We start from the raw sequence: 20,777 nt of genomic DNA, 5'->3' as shown, positions 1-20,777 counted from the left end.
GTTCAGTTTCTATAAGTGGAATCATTCGGTACAGAACATGTTTTTTGTCCTATCCTGAGGTATCAGCCCCATGAAGGAATGAGGAGACTAAAGGTATCCCAAGAGACAAGTCCAGGAAGGCTTGATCCCCAGGAAACCAAATTCAGGGAAACCATGATGTGTTGATTTTTTTTAACATTTTTGTTCCTCATAATAAAAAAAAAAATGTTTTTAATTCGTGTGTAGTTAACATACAGTGTTATGTTAGTTTCAGCTGTACGATATAGCAATTCAGCAATTCTGTACATTATTTAGTACTCATCAAGATAAGTGTAATCTTAATCCCCTTTACCTATTTCACCCATCCCTGCCCTTACCTCTGGTGACCATTGTTTGTTCTCTGCAGTTAAGAGTCTGTTTTTTGTTTTTCCCTTTTGTTTTGTTTCTTAAATTCCACATATGAGTGAAATCATATGGTATTTGTCTTTCTCTGACTGACTTCGTATCTCATAATGAACATTTTTGATATGGTGTTTTTGGTACTTGATTTACCCACACTCCCTGGGTGAGTCAAGCCTAGTTGTCTGTGTTTGTACCAAACAACTTCACACTTAACCCTGGATAATAGGTAAGTAGATTTGTGGGGGCAAGGGATGTGCATTCCCTCACTGGGTTGAACCAAGTTAAGGGAGCATCATGCTGATTTGGGATTGGTGGCTCTATTGTTTTTGTGAAGATAAGTAGAAGAAAGCAGGTTCCAAGAAAATGGAAAAGATATACCCAGAGAATCAGGAAACAAGAAATCATGTGGACTTTGAGAGCGTCAGAGTGTTGCTTTAAAGCCTCTCTCTTCTTGGTCTTATCCTCATGAGTCTTGATTCTAGTTTTTTTCCCACCTTGGATGTCCTTGACCTTGTACATTTTATATCCTTGCAATAAATCTTTATTTTCTTCTTTCCTTTTTTAAAATTTCTTTTTAAAATTTATTTATTTTTAATATAATTTATTGTTAAATTGGCTAAAATAACAGTGTACAGTGTGCTCTTGGTTTTGGGGGTAGATTCCTATGATTCATCACTTACTTATAACACCCAGTGCTTATCCCAGCAAGTGCCCATCACCCATTTTCCCCTCTCCCCCACTCTCCCATCAACCCTGTTTGTTCTCTGTATTTAAGAGTTTCTTATCGTTTGCCTCTCTGTTTTTATCTTATTTTTCCTTCCCTTCCTCTGTGTTCATCTTATTTCGCCTAGCATAATACACCCTAGTTCCATCCACATTGTTGCAAATGGCAAGATTTCATTCTTTTTGATCACTAATATTCCATTGTACAGTAAAACCTTGGTTTGTGAGGATAATTCATTACGGAAACATGCTTGTAATCCAAAGCACTTGTATATCAAAGCAAATTTCCCCTTAAATAATGAAAACTCCACAGATGTTTCATTTCACAGCCCAAAAATATTCATATAAAAATGATTGCAATACTATAATATAATGCAAAATAATAAAATACAAAATATAAAGAAAAATAAATTAACCTGCATTTACCTTCGAAAACCTTCATAGCTGGTGTGAGGAAGACAAGAAAGAGGAAGGTTATTGTGTAGGACGACTTTCACTATCAGTGGAATCAATGCTATCTGTTGGCTCAGTGGAATCTTTTACTTTTCATGCAACTTTAACAAGGAATCTATCCAATGATGCTTGCTTTTGCCTCCTTTTGAGGGTTTCATGCAAATGTGACATTGCATTGTTGTTAAACAGATTCATTGCTTGCACTGCTAACAGCCTTATTTGGGTAGTACTTTTCTACAAAACTTTGCATTGTTTCCCACATTTTACACATCTCCTTAATCTCATTTGAAGTGAGGAATTCTTCTGCCTTCTTTTCTTCCTCCTCTGCAGACAAGATGCAGACACAGACTTACAAAATCTTGTACTTTTGGCCAGTCGCATACCTTGTTTGTGCTTCTTGATTTCTTTCTTAACTTCTATCATAATCATTTCCTCCTTCTTACTGCCTTTCTTTTCAACCTTTTTCTGCATGGGAGCCATTGTGCGCCCTTGCATGGATGTTAACGACAGTACAGTGTGAATAAACTCTTGTCATATATGGTATTTAATGCAACTGGCAATAAGGCAGCAGAGGAAAGGGTCTATATATGCAGGCAGCCTGACCTAGAATGAAGCAAAGCATTCCTAAGCTTACTCTTATATGGAAAAACAAAGGACTGTCCATAGGTCCTTGAAGTAACAAAAAATACACTAGTACCAATTCTGGGCACCTTCCAGTGTTCTGAAAAATCACTGATTTCTGCTAAACACCACAGCCTGAGACTGAGCATTCGAGCATGGGTGACAATAACCCACAATCCTACAGCAGGAGAGGGAGAGAACCAGTTCTGATCATGTGATATACAGTATCCCATAATACTTGTATCACAAAACTGCTTATCAAGTGAAAATTTATTAGAAATTTTTGGGGGCGCCTGGGTGGCACAGTCGGTTGAGTGTCCGACTTCAGCTCAGGTCACAATCTTGCGGTCCGTGAGTTTGAGCCCCACGTCAGGCTCTGGGCTGATGGCTCAGAGCCTGGAGCCTGCTTCCGATTCTGTGTCTCCTTCTCTCTCTGCCCCTCCCCCCTTCATGCTCTGTCTCTCTCTGTCTCAAAAATAAACGTTAAAAAAAAATTAAAAAAAAAATTTTTGCTCATCTTGTTGAACACTCAATAGAACAAGTTACTTGCAAAATCCAAGATTTAACTGTATGTGTGTGTGTGTGTACATATATATATATATATACACACGCATATACATATATATACGTATATACATACACACACACACACACACACACACATATATATATATATATATATATATATATATATGCATGCCACATCTTCTTTATCCATTCATAAAACAGTGGACATATGGGCTATTTCCATAATTTGGTTATTGTTGATAGTGCTACTGTAAACATTGGGGTGCATGTGTCCCTTCAAAGCAGCATTTTTGTATCCTTTGGATAAATACCTTGTAGTGCAATTGTGGGGTCATAAAGTAGCTCTGTTTTTAATTTTTAAGGAACCTCTATACTGTTTTCCAGAGTGGTGCCACCAGTTTGCATTCCCACTAGCAGTGCAAAAGTGCTTCCCTTTCTCTGCCTCCTCATCAACATCTGTTGTTTCCTGAGTTGTTAATTTTAGCTATTCTGACAGGTGTGAGGTGGTATCTCTTTGTGGTTTTGATTTTCCTGATGATGAGTGATGTTGAGCATATTTTCATGTGTCTGTTAGCCATCTGATTTCTTCTTCTTCACTGGATTATTTGTTTTGGGGGTATTGAATTTGATAAGTTCTTTATAGGTTTTTGGCTACTAACCCTTTATCTGATATGTCATTTACAAATATTTTCTCTCATTCCGTCAGTTGCCTTTTAGTTTTGTTGATTGTTTCCTTCACTGTGCAGAAGCTTTTTATCTTGATGAGGTCCCAATAGTTCATGTTTGCTTTTGTTTCCATTGCCTCTGTAGACATTCTAGTAAGAAGTTGCTGTGGCCGAGGTCAAAGAGGTTGTTGCCTGTGTTCTTCTCTGGGATTTTGATGGTTTCCTGTCTTATATTTAGGTCTTTCATCCATTTTGAGTTTATTTTTGTGTATGGTGTAAGAAAGTGGTCCAGGTTCATTCTTCTGCATGCCACTGTCCAGTTTTTCCAACACCATTTGCTGAAGAGACTGTCTTTTTTCCATTGGATATTCTTTCCTGCTTTGTTGAAGATTAGTTGGCCATACGTTTGTGGGTACATTTCTGGGTTCTCTATTCTGTTCCATTGATCTATGTGTCTGTTTCTGTGCTAGTACCATACTGTCTTGATGATTCCAGCTTTGAAATACAGCTTGAAGTCTGGAATTGTGATGCCTCCAGCTTTGGATTTCTTTTTCAATATTACTTTGGCTCTTCGGGGTCTTTACTGGTTCTATATACATTTTAGAATTGTTTGTTCTGGCTCTGTGAAGAATATTGATATTATTTTAATAGGGGTTGCATTGAATGTATAGATTGCTTATAGTGTCAACATTTTAAGAATATTTTTCTCCCAGTCCATGAGCATGGTATATTTTTCCATTTCATATCTTCTTCAATTTATTTCATAAGCTCTTTATAGTTTTCAGCACATAGATCTTTTACCTTTTTGGTTAGGTTTATTCCTTGGTATTTTATGATTTTTGATGCAGTTGTGAAGGGGATCAATTCCTTGATTTCTCTTTCTGTTGGTTATCGGTGTATAGTAATGCAACTGATTTCTGTACATTGATTTTATATCCTGCGACTGTGCTGAATTCATGTAACAGTTCTAACAGTTTTTTGGTGGAGTCTTTTGTGTTTTCCATGTAGAGTATCACTGGGACATCTCTTTTTATCTTAACCGCTTATCAGCATATATACTCTTTGCTTCTTGAGGCAGCTTTTAGATATAGAAAACAACCTTAAATTCCCTGTAGATGGCATTACCCATCTTCTGTTCCTCAAATCAAGCATCAAAATTCATTTCACTTAGACTTGAGATTTAAATGTAAAAACTGCAATATTTATATATTTTTATTTTGGGTAAGAATTCTTTTTTTTTATTAAATATGAAATTTATTGTCAAGTTGGTTTCCATACAACACCCAGTGCTCATGCCAACAGGTGCCCTCCTCAGTACCTATCACCGGCCCTCCCCTGCCTCCCACCCCCCATCAACCCTCAGTTTGTTCTCAGTTTTTAAGAGTCTCTTATGTTTTGGCTCCCTCCCTCTCTAACCTCTTTCTTTTTTTTCCCTTCTGCTCCCCCATGGTCTTCTGTTAAGTTTCTCAGGATCCACATAAGAGTGAAAACATATGGTATCTGTCTTTCTCTGTATGACTTATTTCACTTAGCATAACACTCTCCAGTTCCATCCATGTTGCTACAAAAGGCCATATTTCATTCTTTCTCATTGCCATGTAGTATTCCATTGTGTATATAAACCATTTTTCAGTTGATGAACATTTAGGCTCTTTCCATAATTTGGCTATTGTTGAAAGTGCTGCTATAAACATTGGGGTACAAGTGCCCCTATGCATCAGCACTCCTGTATCCCTTGGGTAAATTCCTAGCAGTGCTATTGCTGGGTCATAGGGTAGATCTATTTTTAATTTTTTGAGGAAGCTCCACACTGTTTTCCAGAGTGGCTGCACCAGTTTGCATTCCCACCGACAGTGCAAGAGGGTTCCCGTTTCTCCACATCCTCTCCAGCATCTATAGTCTCCTGATTTGTTCATTTTGGCCACTCTGACTGGCGTGAGGTGGTATCTGAGTGTGGTTTTCATTTGTATTCCCCTGATGAGGAGCGGCGTTGAGCATCTTTTCATGTGCCTGTTGGCTATCTGGATCTCTTCTTTAGAGAAGTGTCTATTCACGTTTTCTGCCCATTTCTTCACTGGATTATTTGTTTTTTGGGTGTGGAGTTTGGTGAGCTCTTTATAGATTTTGGATACTAGCCCTTTGTCTGATATGTCATTGGGAAATATCTTTTCCCATTCCGTTGGCTGACTTTTAGTGTTGTTGATTGTTTCCTTTGCAGTGCAGAAGCTTTTTATCTCCTTGGGGTCCCAGTAGTTCATTTTTGCTTTTAATTCCCTTGCCTTTGGAGATGTGTCAAGTAAGAAATTGCTGCAGCTGAGGTCAGAGAGGTTTCTTCCTGCTTTCTCCTCTAGGGTTTTGATGGTTTTCTGTCTCACATTCAGGTCCCCAGTGACCGAGGTGAGCTCTGTCTTCCGGGGCTCAGCAACTCTCCCTCCTGTTGTCCTCTCGCCCTCCCCGCTCTCTGAGAGCAGAGCTGATGACTTTTAACCCTCCAGATGTTAAGTCCCGGTGGCTGTTAGAACTCAGGCAGTCCGGCCCCTCTGCTTTTGCAAGGCAGACTCACGGGTGCTCTGCCTTATTGGGAGGGCTGCCCCTCCACCGCCTTGGCTCCCTCCTGCCAGTCCGCGTAGCGCGCACCGCCTCTCCGCCCTTCCTACCGTCTTCCATGGGTCTCTTGTCTATGCTTGGCTCTGGAGAGTCCGTTTTGATAATCTTCTGGTGGTTTTCTGGGTTATTTAGGCAGGTGTGTGGGTGGAATCTAAGCGATCAGCAGGACGCTGTGAGCCCAGCATCCTCCTATGCTGCCATCATCGGGAGTTCAGGATTGTAAGAATTCTGTAAGACTAAAGCAGAAACCACAAAGGAAAGTATTAATAGGCTTGATTTTTTTTAAATGTTTATTTATTTTTGAGACAGAGAGAGACAGAGCATGAACGGGGGAGGGTCAGAGAGAGAGGGAGACACAGAATCTGAAGCAGGCTCCAGGCTCTGAGCTGTCAGCACAGAGCCCGTCGCTTAGCTCCAGCTCACACACCAGGAGATCATGACCTGAGCCGAAGTCGGCTGCTTTACCAACTGAGCCACCCAGGCGCCCCTAATAGGCTTGATTTAATAGAAATAAAATATGCCTTTCCACATAAAAGAAAATCAAAAATAAAATTCGAATTTAAATAATTCTGTCATCTGTGCCAAAGGATTGGTAGCCATAATAGTAATAATAATAGTAGTAGTAAATGATTTCAAATTAAGGAGAAAATGATGCAGATTCCACTGGAAAAAATGACAAAAGCTACCAACATGCAAATCCTAAAAGAAGACATTTAAATGGGTGGTAAGAAATTTCAGCTTCACTAGTAGTGATAATAAAAATAAATAAGTTCAAAAACAAAAACAAATATTTTGCTAATGAATTTTTAAAAAATAAACACCGTTACTAAAATTTGTATAAGAAAATGAACTTGTCACATACTGAAACTCTAGCACAGAAGTCAGCAAACTTTTCCTGTAAAGTGCCAAGTAATAATTATTTTAGACTTTGCAAGCAGTGCTGTCTCTCCCAAGCCATTGACATTTCTAAAATAAGATACTGTTGACAAGGTTCAAGGGAAATGGACACTTTTTATCTGGCTGAGTTATAATTTGTTAGAACCTTTCTGAAAGGTGATTTGACAATAAATTGTCAAAAGCTTTAGACTTTATTTGGATAATCTTTTATCTGAATTTTCTTGTTTTCTAACAACAAATGTCAGTTTTTAATGTGACAAGAAAATCGCAACCACTAGATTGAATGCAGAGTAAGAGAGAAGGAGATTCTGGGAGTTATGGAGGTTCCCATTGAGGGCATTAGGGATAGTGAAAATGCTGCCTTAGAAAAACATTTTAGTAAAAATTGTGCATTCTGTCAAGGTTTGGGGAACAGTGAAGAAGAAGTTAGCTTTCCCAGCAAAGAGCAAGGAAATGTTTATGTTCCCACTCCCGTGTAGAAAAAAGGAGACTTCATATTTTCCTGTGTATTCTTCATTTAACCCTCTCATTCTGTTTTTCTGTCTTGATCTCTGTTCTACACACTTAGTTTTCCAGGGCATCATACACCAGTTTAGTTGTGTAAGTAGGCTCAATTAATACCATTGTCTGTTTAATGTGTTTTTAGCTGGGTATATGGAGACTTTTAAAACCTAAGTAGTGTATCTCATATCTTTGTAACCCCAAAGCCCATTTTAGATGTTACTGTGCTGCAGTGGGTGGAAAATCCTGGACCATGTGTCATCTGTGTTCCTTCCTGGTAATATGGTAACTTGCCGGTAAACAGTACTCTAGGAAAAATTGTGACCTGATTATGTTTTCACCCAGTAACAGCCAGAAAAAAGATGGAAAATTTTTCTTTTTTCTCTGTTAATTTAATCTGTTGTATGTCTTGAATTGACAGACCAACTTCTTTGGCATGGGAAGTAAAGAAGATGTCTCCAGGACGTCATGTGATTCCAAGTCCATCAACAGATAGAATAAGTGTAACATCAAATGCTCGAAGAAGTTTAAATTTTGGGTGAGACAAACTCAAAAAAGCCTACTAAGGCTTACATTATAGTAAATTATTTTCTGTGAATAATACAGTATTATGCAACTGATATTTCACTTAAAAAAATCCATGTGTATGTTTGTGTATATGTTTGAAATTGTTTGAATCAAAAGTTTAAAAAATCCAGTAAAGTTTAACTTTTCGAAGATTTTATAAAATGTAATATATTCAAATAGGATCCAAAAATTAAAACTCATAAACATATTTCATGCTAAATGATTCATAACATGAACTGGCAATTTCTTTATAACAAAAGATCTAAATGTATATCATAAGCTATGTTACTGTCATGAAATTACATCTTTATGCATTGTAATCCCATCAGTGCAGTTTTATAATTGTTATTTTATGCAGTTATATTTTAAATCAATAGAAAAGTTATAAAGAAAAAAGACATTTATATATTTTTTTGTATTTATTACCTATGTAGTTACTTTTGTTAATGCTCTTTATATCTTAATGTGGATTCAGGTTACTGTCTATTTTTCTTTCATTTTGGCCTGAAGGACCCCCTTTAGTATGTCTTGTTGGGCAGTTTTTCTCAGTTTTTATTTTGAAACTATCTTAATTTGTCCTTTAGTTTTAGAAGGATAGTTTTGTAGTGCATAGAATTCTTGGTTGAAAATCTTTTTCTTTCAGGACTTTGAATATGTTCTTTGATAGTGTCTTCTATGTCATTATATTGACAAATTAATGTACATTTATATTATTAAAAGATAAGAGTTTCAAAATAAAATATTTAACTTATATATGTATATTTTTTAAAGGTCCCCATTTAACTGAAATTTTCTTTTAAACTGAATTAATGAGAGCTTTTATATCATCCCTGTTCCCATACAATATTTATATTAAATTAATGAAGTATTAGACCAACATAAATTTTTAAATATATTTGACTTAAATTGTTATTGTATGGTACTCTGTATATGTGGATACACACAAACACACACACACACACACACACACACACAATTAAAATTTAAATATATTAAGCATATATTTAAAATTTTAACTTTTTGGGGGAAAAGTCAAGCAGTTTTAGGGTGCCTAGGTGGCTCAGTCAGTTAAGTGCCTGGCTTTCACTCAGGTAATGATCTAGTGGTTTGTGAGTTCGAGCCCTGAGTCAGGGTCTGTGCTGATAGCTTGGAACCTGGAGCCTGCTTGGGATTCTCTCTCTCCCTCTCTCTCTCTGCCCCTCCCCTGCTTGTGCTCGCTCTCTTTTTCTCTCTCAAAAAAAAAAAACATTAAAAAAAAGAAACAGTTTTGAAATGTGTTAAATTTATTTAAATAGACATGACGTAAATAGTGATAGTGACATTTATATAGCCAAATCAGTAGGGAGTAAAATGTTGCACTGATTTTTTTTTTTCTTCTTCAGATATAGGGGAGAAAGAGAGTACATAAGTAGGGGAGGGACAGAGAGAGAGGGAGGGAGAGAATCTTAAGGCTCCATGCTCAGTGTGGAGCCCAATGCAGGGCTCAATGTCACCACTGTAAGATCATGACCTGAGCCGATATCAAGAGTTGGATGCTTAACTGACGAGTACCCATGTGTCCCCTACATTGCTTTTTTATTTGGAAACATTTCAGGTTCTTTTTTTTTTTAATCAGGCATATTCCATTTCTTTTTTATTGACTGCATAATATTTCATCATATATATTTTTTCACTTTTTAAATTTTTTCTCAAATTTTTTATTTTTTATAATGTAAATATTTAATATGTAAATATTAAATACCACACTACTGCACAAGCAATGGGCCAAATGAGAAATCAAATGGCAAATCAAAATATGTCTCAAAAGAAAAAGAAAATCCAATATTCCAAAACCTATGGGATGCAGCAAAAGCAGATGTTAGAGCGAAATTTATGCTACAAATGTTTGTGTTAAGAGAAAAGGTTGAAATAAGCAATATTACACCACAAGGAACTAGAAAAAGAAGAAACTTTGTCAAAATTTACTAGAGGAAGGAAATAACAAAAATCAGAAATAAATAAAAGAGACCAGAATAATATTAAGTATGTATTTAAAGTTTAAAAAGTTTTAACTTTTATATTTGATTTAATAATGCAGAATTTTCTCCATAGGGGTTCACCTGGCACAGTAGCTGCTCCCCGTCTGGCTCCCACAGGTGTCAGTTGGGCTGACAAGGTAAAGGCTCATCACACAGGCTCCCCTGCTTCTTCAGATGTATCACCTGCCCAGTCTTGTCCACCAATAACAGTGCAGAAGACTTCCCGCAAAAATGGCAAGTGACATTGAATCAACCTTTTTATGTGGTAGACAGGTGGAAGGCTATGGAATTTTACTTATTTTATTTAAAACTGGTGCTAATAGTATTGCATATTTACCTTTTGTATCATTTATGTGATATTAATTTGCCTTGAAATAATCTTAAAATAATAAAATAATCTTTTGCAGATCATTCTAATCTCAGGTTTGCTCTGTGTAAACTTGAAGGAGGGTGATTCTTTAAAAAAAAATTTTTTTTTAATGTTTATTTTTGAGGGAAAGAGAGAGAGACTGAGTGCGAGTGGGGCAAGGGCAGAGAGAGAGGGAGACACAGAATCCGAAGCACGCTCCAGGCTCTGAGCTGTCAGCACAGAGCTTGATGTGGAGCTCCAACTTACGAGCCATGAGATCATGACCTGAGCTGAAGTTGGACACTTAACTGACTGAGCCACTCAGGCACCCCAAAAGAGAGTGATTCTTTTGTTAATTCATTTGTAAGATCCTTTATAACTCTTTTGACTTAAATAGAAAAAAAATGACTACTAGTTCATTCCCTAGGCAGTATACTCTTTTTGTGTCACTACTTCATTTCATTAATATTTGAATACTGTTTTGGTACTAAAAATGATATTCTTATCTTTGCTTACACATTTGTTTTCTATGCCATCAGAATAATTAAGGGGCACAAATAAATGTAAGGACTGTTATTCCAAGGACCTGTTTATCCCATAAGAATTTCCTTCATGGACTTTGACAAAAGTGGTGTTTGTACTTTATCATACAAAACCTAGAGTATACAATGCAGAAGCAGAGGTCATGGGAAGGTATTTTAAGAAGAAACTAGAGTCAACCTTGATTTGGGAAGATCAATGTTGATACAATGGGGAGGATAGGCACCATGAGGGATGACTGGGGACTAGGGAGTAAGATGTCTGTTTACTTTTAAAGTTTTTATTTATTTATTTTGAGAGAGAGAGAGTGAGAATACATGTACGCTCACAAGGGGAAGGAGTAGAGAGAGAGGGAGAAAGAGAATCCCAAGCAGGCTTCATGCCATCAGTGAGAACCCGATTCAGGGCTTGATTTCACTAACCGGGAGATTGTGACCTGAGCCGTGATCAAAAGTCAGACAGTTAACCAACTGAGCCACCCAGGGGCCCCTGGGATTGAGATTCTTATTAATCAGAAAGAGAAGTAATGAAAATGAGAAACATATCAGATCTAACTGGAATCTCTTTTGGAACACAAACATTATCTTGTCTCTTTTAACTGAAAGTAGTCTGAACTTAGAACATAAAAAATAAAAGCTGGTTGTTTAATGTAAAAAAAAAAAGATCTTCCTTCATAAAGCCTTTTTATTTAGACATCAAGAATGAATTTTTTTTTAATTTTAAACATTTACTAAGTTGTGCTAAACTTCTGATATATAGAAATGTATATCCACATAACTATATATATACACACATATAAATTATACCAATAGTAATATTTTGAGCTTTACCTATGAAATTAATTTTATTTTTGGTCAAATATTTCATCTGTATAATAAACCTAATCTGTTCATCAGAACCTTAAATCCATCTGAGGTAAGGAATATAATCCTGGGTAGGACTTGGATATGGTAGTGGAATGGTCAGAACTGCCCCTAGCCCATACAGGATGCCTTGGTACAGTTTAGAAAAGGGAGTCTGAGTGGATACAGTCATACACCCATAAACTTGGCTTGGTGAGTAGAGCCTGGCAGGATTTCAGCTCTCACTGTCTCAGCCTGGTGCCCTTATGCAGGGCATAACCTGCATATAGGTGGCAGTCCTGGAAGGAGCTGCTCAGTGGTAGAGTGAGCAGAAAGTGGTGATCAGGCCACTCTTGTACTGCTTTACTCCTGTCTGAAAAAGATTCAGTTTGGCTGAGTTTGGTCAGACAGGGGGTCCCTTCTGCTCCTTCAAGCCACTTCTGTTGATTTGGTTGAAGAGGGAGATCTCCTTGAAATGGAAGAAGATCATTTTCATGTTCAGGTGTGCACATGGCTATGCAGCATCCAAGTGGTTTTTCATGGCCCAATCTTAAGAAATAACCCATGGTTCATTTGTGATTTCTAAAAATTATGCTGTCAAGCTGACAGTAGGTGAGCTGTAATTTCTCTCTTTAACTGTCCTTAACCTTTAAGTACAAACCATAAGGAAGGCCTGTTCTAAAACTACTAAGATGAATTCATCACTAGGAGTGGGAGATCAAACCATTGCTCTTGGAGCCTTGTCTTGACTGCCTTTAACCCCGGGTATGTGGAGAGGCTGAGGGGAGAAGAGAGGAGCCAGTGGGCAATCTCTAGGCCATGCTCTCACCTTAGGCACGCGGGCCAGAGGCTCAGGGTGGTGGATTTCTCCAGCCAACCCCTTGGCAAGGCAGGTGCCCTAGGTCTACGTCTACCAGGCTGTTGCCGATGGCTCCACCGGGTCCTCCCACTCTATCTGCTACTTCAGGGCAGCCACGAGGCCATTGGGCCCAGGGACATACTTGTGCCTGGGCTGCCCCTCCCCCAACCTCGAGTGAAGTTTTTGTATATCTATAGAGGCTTGGATTTTAGAATAAAACTAAGTAATCGTGAATTTGTGTTATAAGTTAAGGAGTAACTTCAGAATACTGCTTTCTCCTTTCTTTAGTGAAAGATCCCTTTGGAGCTTCTTGGTTCAGAAAGAAATATTTTATTGGACATAGCAAGGCATTGCCACCTTTGCATTATGGATATTCTTTTTTCCATTTTTGTCTCAGTAAGGTGTGTTGACCTATTTCAAATAATAATTCTTACTCTTACCCATTATGTTGCCTTTGGTTTCTCTATACAGACTGAGTAGTAGTAATGGTTGTAGTAGTAGTAGAAAATTGAGAGTAGTCATGAGTTCTTTCTTCTAGGAGAAGGTAGGAAAATGTGGGATCATCAAGTTTAGTTTTTGTATTGTGAAAGAGTCTGAGAAAAATGTGTTGCATCATAATTGGAAAAAATATCTTAAAAGAATCATGATATTGGCATATATGATGGTTTTGTTTAAAGCATTACTCTCAGATTACTCTCATAAATATAAGTGTGACTCATTTGGTTGGGATGAAATGAAAGATCTTGATTATAACTAGGCTTAAAGTATCCATGTTCATATATAAGCAAATTTTGTTTTTGACTACTTTGGTCTCGGGGTTTGGGGTTTTGATGCACTTTTATGAAAGTGAATTATGGTGGATATAATTTTTTTTCTTTTCATGTGTTTACCATTTTAAATGTCTTATTTGGTGAAACATCTGTGCAAGTCACTGTTTTTTAATGGGTTGTCTTTTTCTTATTGAGATTTGAGAATTATTTTTTTTTTGGTTATTTTATTTTATTTTATTTTATTTTATTTTATTTTATTTTATTTTATTTTTCTCAACAGAATAATTTTATTTTTTTAAATTTACATCCAAATTAGTTAGCATGTAGTGCAACAATGATTTCAGGAGTAGATTCCTTAATGCCCCTTGCCCATTTAGCCTATCCCCCCTCCCACAACCCCTCCAGTAACCTTCTGTTTATTCTCCATATTTGTGAGTCTCTTATGTTTTGTCCCTCTCCCTGTTTTTATATCATTTTTGTTTCCCTTCCCTTATGTTCATCTGTTTTGTCTCTTAAAGTCCTCATATGAATGAAGTCATGATTTTTGTCTTTCTCTAATTTCACTTAGCATAATACCCTCCAGTTCCATCCACGTAACTGCAAATGGCAAGATTTCATTCTTTTTGATTGCCGAGTAATATTCCATTGAATATATATACACCACATCTTCTTTGTCCATTCATCCATTGATGAACATTTGGGCTCTTTCCATACTTTGGCTATTGTTGATAGTGCTGCTATAAACTTGGGGGTGCATGTGTCTCTTCGAAACAGCACACCTATATCCCTTGGATAAATGCCTAGTAGTGCAATTGCTGGGTCATAGGGTAGTTCTATTTTTAGTTTTTTGAGGAACCTCCATATTGTTTTCCAGAGTGGCTGCACCAGCTTGCATTCCCACCAACAATGCAAAAGAGATCCTCTTTCTCTGCATCCTCACCAACATCTGTTGTTACCTGAGTTGTTAATGTGAGCCATTTTGACAGGTGTGAGGTGGTATCTTATTGTGGTTTAGATTTGTATTTCCCTGATGATGAGTGATGTTGAGCATTTTTTCATGTGTCAGTTGGCCATCTGGATGTCTTCTTTGGAGAAGTGTCTATTCACGTCTTTTGCCCATTTCTTCACTGGATTATTTGTTTTTTGGGTGTTGAGTTTGATAAGCTCTTTATAGATTTTGGATACTAACCCTTTATCTGATATGTCATTTGAAGCTATCTTCTCCCATTCTGTTGGTTGCCTTTTAGTTTTGCTGATTGCTTCCTTTGCTGTGCAGAAGCTTTTTATTTTGATGAGGTCCCAGTAGTTCATTTTTGCTTTTGTTTCCCTTGCCACTGGAGACGTGTTGAGTAAGAAGTTGCTGCGGGCAAGATCAAAGAGGTTTTTGCCTGCTTCCTCCTCAAGGATTTTGATGGCTTCCTGTCTTACATTTAGGTCTTTTGTTCATTTTGAGTTTATTTTTGTGTATGGTGTAAGAAAGTGGTCCAGGTTCATTCTTCTGCATGTCGCTATCCAGTTTTCCCAGCACCAGTTGCTGAAGAGACTGTCTTTATTCCATTGAATATTCTTTCCTGCTTTGTCAAAGACTAGTTGGCTATACGTTTGTGGGTCCATTTCTGGGTTCTCTCTTCTGTTCCATTGATCTGAGTGTCTGTTCTTGTGCCAGTACCATACTGTCTTAATGATTACAGCTTTGTAATATAGCTTGAAGTCCGGGTTTGTGATGCCTGCTGCTTTGGTTTTCTTTTTCAAGATTGCTTTGGCTATTCGGGGTCTTTTCTGGTTCCATAAAAATTTTAGGATTATTTGTTCTAGCTCTGTGAAGAATGCTGGTGTTATTTTGATAGGGATTGCATTGAATATGTAGATTGCTTTGGGTAGTATTGACATTTTAACAATATTTGTTCTTCCTATCCAGGAGCATGGAATCTTTTTCCATTTTTTTGTGTCTTCTCCAATTTCTTTCATAAGCTTTGTATAGTTTTCAGTGTGTAGATTTTTCACCTCTTTGGTTAGATTTATTCCTAGGTATTTTATGGTTTTTGGTGCAACTGTAAATGGGATCAATTCCCTGATGTCTCTTTCTGTCACTTTATTGTTGGTGTATGGGAATGCAACTGATTTCTGTGCATTGATTTTATATCCTGCAACTTTACTGAATTCATGAATCAGTTCAAGCAGGGTTTTTTTTTTTGTGGAATCTTCAGGGTTTTCTATATAGAGTATCATGTCATCTGCGAAGAGCAAATGTTTGACCTCCTCCTGGCCGATTTGGATGCCTTTTATTTCTTTGTGTTGTCTGCTTACAGAGGCTAAGGCTTCCAATACTATGTTGAATAACAGTGGCGAGAGTGGACATCCCTGTCTTGTTCCTGACCTTAGGGGGAAAGCTCTCAGTTTTTCCCCATTGAGGATGATATTAGTGTTGGGTTGTTCATATGTGGCTTTTAAGATCTCGAGGTATGATCCTTCTATCCCTACTTTCTTGAGGGTTTTTATCAAGAAAGGATGCTGTATTTTGTCAAATTGTTTTCTGTGCATCTCTTGAGAGGATCATATGGTTCTTGTCCTTTCTTTTATTGATGTGACGAATCACGTTAATTGTTTTGCGGATATTGAAGCAGCCCTGCATCCCGGGTATAAATCCCATTTGGTCATGGTGAATAATTTTTTTGATGTATTGTTGGATCCACTTGGTTAATATCTTGTTGAGGATTTTTGCATCCATGTTCATCAGGGAAATTGGTCTGTAGTTCTCCTTTTTAGTGGGGTCTCTGGTTTTGGAATCAAGGTAATGCTGGCTTCATAGAGTTTGGAAATTTTCCTTCCATTTCTGTTTTTTGGAACAGCTTCAAGAGAATAGGTGTTAATTCTTCATTAAATGTTTGGTAGAATTCCCCTGGAAAGCCATCTGCCTCTGGTCTCTTGTTTTTTGGGAGATTTTTGATTATTGATTTGATTTCCTTACTGGTTATAGGGCTATCCAAATTTTCTATTTCTTCCTGTTTTAGTTTTGGTAGTGTGTATGTTTCTAGGAATTTGTCCATTTCTTCCAGATTGCCCACTTTATTGGCATATAATTTCTCATAATATTCTCTTATTGTTTTTATTTCTGCTGTGTTGTGATCTCTCCTCTTTCATTCTTAATTTTATTTATTTGGGTCCTTTCCTTTTTCTTTTTGATCAAACTGGCTAGTGGTTTATCAGTTTTGTTAATTCTTCCAAAGAACCAGCTTCTGGTTTCATTGATCTGTTCTGTTTTTTCAGTTTCGATAGCATTAATTTCTGCTCTAATCTTTATTATTTCTTGTCTTCTGCTGGTTTTGGGTTTTATTTGCTGTTCTTTTTCCAGCTCTTTAAGGTGTAAGGTTAGGTTGTGTATCTGAGATCTTTCTTCCTTCTTTAGGAAGACCTGGATTGCTATATCCTTTCCTCTTATGACTGCCCTTGCTGTGTCCCAGAGGTTTTGGGTTGTGGTGTTAGCATTTTCATTGGTTTCCATATACTTTTAAATTTCCTCTTTAACTTCTTTGTTAGCCCATTCATTCTTTAGTAGGATGTTCTTCAGTTTCCAAGTATTTGTTACCTTTCCAAGTTTTTTCTTGTGGTTGAATTCGAGGTTCATAGCATTGTGGTCTGAACATATGCACGGTATGATCTCAGTCTTTTTGTACTTGCTGGGGGCTGATTTGTGTCCCAGGATGTGGTCTATTCTGGAGAACGTTCCATGTGCACTGGAGAAGAATGTATATTCTGCTGCTTTAGGATGAAATGTTCTAAATATATCTGTTAAGTCCATCTGGTCCAGTGTGTCATTCAAACCCATTGTTTTCTTGTTGATTTTTTGATTAGATGATCTGTCCATTGCTGTGAGTGGGGTGTTAAAGCCTCCTACTATTATGGTATTACTATCTTTGAGTTTATGTTTGTGATTAATTGATTTATATATTTTGGTTCTCCCACATTTGGCACATAAATGTTTACAATTGTTAGGTCTTCTTGGTGGATAGACCCCTTAATTATGATATAATGCCCCTCTTAATCTCTTGATACAGTCTTTATTTTAAAGTCTAGATTGTCTGATGTAAGTGTGGCTACTCCAGCTTTCTTTTGTTGACCATTAGCATGATAGATGGTTCTCCATCCCCTTACTTTCAATATGAAGGTGTCTTTAGGTCTAAAGTGGGTGTCTTGTAAACAGCATATAGATGGGTCTTGTTTTGTTATCCATTCGTTACCCTATGTCTTTTGTTTGGAGCATTGAGTCCATTGACGTTTAGAGTGAGTACTGAGAGATATGAATTTATTGCCATTATGTGGCTTGTATAGTTGGAGTTTCTGGTGGTGTTCTCTGGTCCTTTCTAATCTTTGTTGCTTTTGGTATTATATATATATGTATATATGTGTGTGTATATATATATATATATATATATACACACATATGTATACACACACATATATATGTGTATATACATATATACATATATATATGTGTATGTATATACATATATACATATGTACATATATATGTGTATATATATACATATGCATATATGTATATATGTCTAAACATATATATGTATATATATATATACGTGTGTGTATATACATATATATATATATATGTATACATATATAATTTTTTTTTTAATCTTTTCTCCCCACAGAGAGTCCCCCTTAACATTTCTGGCAGGGCTGGTTTAGTGGTCACAAACTCCTTCAATTTTTGTTTTTCTGGGATACTTTTTATCTCTCCTATTTTGAATGACAGCCTTGCTGGATAAAGAATTCTTGGCTGCATATTTTTCTCATTCAGCACATTGAATATATCCTGCCACTCCTATCTGGCTTGCCAAGTTTCTGTGGATAGGTCTGCTGCAAACCTGATCTGTCTTCCCTTGTAGGTTAGGGACTTTTTTTCCCTTGCTGCTTTGATGATTCTCTCCTTGCCTGAGTATTTTGTGAATTTGATTATGATATGCCTTGTTGATGGTCGGTTTTTGTTGAATCTAATGGGAGTCTTCTGTGCTTCTTGGATTTTGATATCTGTGTCTTTCTTCAGGTTAGGAAAGTTTTCTGCTCTGATTTGCTCACATAAACCTTCTACCCCTACTTCTCTCTCTTCCTCTTCTGGCACCCCTATGATTCTGAGGTTGTTCCTTTTTAATGAGTCACTGATATCTCTAATTCTTAAATCATGCTGTTTTGCCTTAATCTCCCTCCTTTTTTCTGCTTGGTTATTCTCCATAAGTTTGTCCTCTATATTGCTGATTCTCTGTTCTGCCTCATCCATCCTTGCTGCCGCAGCATCCATTCGTGATTGCAGCTCAGTTTTAGCATTTTTTATTTCATCCTGACTAGTTTTTACTTCCTTTATCTCTGCAGAAAGGGATTCTAATCTATTTTCGACTCCAGCTAGTATTCTTATTATCGTGATTCTAAATTCTGGTTCAGACATCTTGCTTGTATATGTGTCAGTTAAGTCCCTGGCTGTCATTTCTTTGTGCTCTTTCTTTTGGAGTGAATTCCTTTGTTTCGTCATTGAAGGGAGAAAAGGAATTAATGAGGTAGAAAAATTAAAAAAATTAAAATGAAAAAATATTAAAATTCAAAAATTAAAAACACAGACACACAAAAAAATCGATTAAATGATGCTACATTCTAGGTGTGTTTTGGTCTGGGTGTTGAAAGTGGCTTCATAGATTAGAGAAAAAAAGGGAAAGAAGAAGAAAAAAGGAAATCGTTTGAAAATTTGACAAAATGAATACACTGAAGCAGACTAAAATGAAATGATGGAAGTAAACCAGAATTTGAAAAAATTTACACAAAAGTAAAAAATATAGTAGGAAAAAATTAAAAATATTTTCAATAAAAATTAAAAATAAAGATGAATTTTTTCTGTTTATATATTCAAGAAAAAGAATAGAAATGAAGAAGAAAAGAAAAAAAAGGAAATTGAAAATTTGAAAAAAGGAAAACATTGAAGTAGACTAAAATAAAATGATGCAAGTAAAATACAATTTCAAAAAACTTACACAAAAGTAAAAAATATAGTAGAAAAATTGAAAAAATATTTTTAATAACAATTGAAAATAAAAATGAATTTTTTCTTTTTCTCAAGAAAAATAAAGAAATGTAAAAAAGAAAGAAAATTGAATAGATGGACCTGCTAACAGATTGAAATATGACTGAAATTACTTTGTTTTCCCCTAGAAGTTAGATTCTGAATCTCTTTATAGTCCATAAACTAAGCAGGCGGTGAGACTTCTGTTCTTGATGAGCAAGTTTGGCCCAGTTGAGCGGGGTTAGTGAAACGGCTCTGTTCTCCACTAGGTGGCGCTGGTAGCCTGCTGGGGTGGATTGTTGTGGCACTTGTAGGTGCATATGCCCATGTGTGGCAGTGGTGAAAATTGTGTCACCCAGCTACCCAGTCTTTAGTATCAGAACTCTGTTCTCTCCAGTCAGCAATTGTGCACCTGTCCTTTGTCTTCAGCTTTTAGCTACTCCCCTCTTTTACACTGTCTGTTACCAAGCCCCAGGTAGTACCTCTTTCCTGAGTTTTGTTTCAGTTACAGCTGTTTTCCCCAGCCCCTTACTTCTGAGGGACTGCAGCTTTGACTCGTTTTTCCCCTCTGTGGGAGGGTCTCACTGAGCAATGGTCGAATGCCAGCTGTACCCAGGAAAGTTTGTGGGTACTGTGCTGCTGCTGAGGCCCAGAGATTGCGGCCAGGTGCTAGCCCGCCCCAGAATAAGTTCGCAAGATAGTGTAGCAGCAACGTTTCAGGGGTTATGGAAAATCACAACACACATCTGGCACCAGGCTTCACCCTTAACGACCTTATTCCAGCGCCAGCAAATGTGGCCATTCTCTGCTGTCTGCTGGGCCCAGGTTGCCTTACAGCTTCTACCAAATGTCCTTCCAGCAGTGGAACTGCTTCTCCCTGTGTGGCCCAAGAGCCTCCCTCAACCCACTCTGCTCCTGGGGATTCACCCTTCCCACCAGAGCACCGCCAGGTATCAAGCTGTGGAGTTGCAGTCTCTGCACTCCCCTGTTTACAGTCTTAATGGAATTTAAACCCTTTCCTTTCTCCTTTCTCCCTTTTTAGTTCAGTCCCTGCGCCTGTTTCCAATTTTCCACTTTCTCTCCAGGTGCTTTTGGGGAGGGTGCTTTTCCCATATTCTCCCCACCATCTCCGTCCTCTCTCTGCACGCAAAAGCACCTCCCTGCCCTCCACGGCTTCTCTCTCCCCACGTTCACCTCTCCCCTCTGAGTACCTGCTGAATTCTGTGGTTCAGGTTGTGCAGATTGTTGTGTTAATCCTCACATCAGTTTTGTAGGTGTATACGATGGTTTAACGTTGGTCTGGCTGTATTTCATGTATGCGAGACACACAAAAAACTTCCACGCTGTTCTGCCATCTTGACTCCGTCCCTTAAGTAATTTATTTTTTTTTTT

The 20,777-nt window shown here is 37.3% G+C and overlaps 1 protein-coding gene across 5 annotated transcripts in view; it reads left to right on the top strand.

Annotated features, from left to right (window-relative positions):
* The window catches only part of SCAPER (S-phase cyclin A associated protein in the ER), a 508,319-nt gene that overhangs the window by 86,831 nt on the left and 400,711 nt on the right, over nt 1-20,777 (top strand). For all 5 annotated transcript variants that reach the window (XM_047074743.1, XM_047074740.1, XM_047074744.1 and 2 more), the window contains 2 exons: nt 7,798-7,914; nt 10,035-10,195. In XM_047074743.1, coding sequence (XP_046930699.1) covers nt 7,798-7,914; nt 10,035-10,195 — 278 coding nt within the window. The remainder of the gene's footprint in view (nt 1-7,797; nt 7,915-10,034; nt 10,196-20,777) is intronic.

The sequence above is a fragment of the Lynx rufus genome, unplaced genomic scaffold (genome assembly GCF_022079265.1).
Source record: "Lynx rufus isolate CCGP_SWC_20201006 ecotype Redwood Valley unplaced genomic scaffold, mLynRuf1.p SCAF_13, whole genome shotgun sequence".
Lineage (NCBI taxonomy): Eukaryota > Metazoa > Chordata > Mammalia > Carnivora > Felidae > Lynx > Lynx rufus.
The sequence above is the reverse complement of the archived record's forward strand: the minus strand, read 5'-3'. Positions and strand labels throughout refer to the sequence as shown.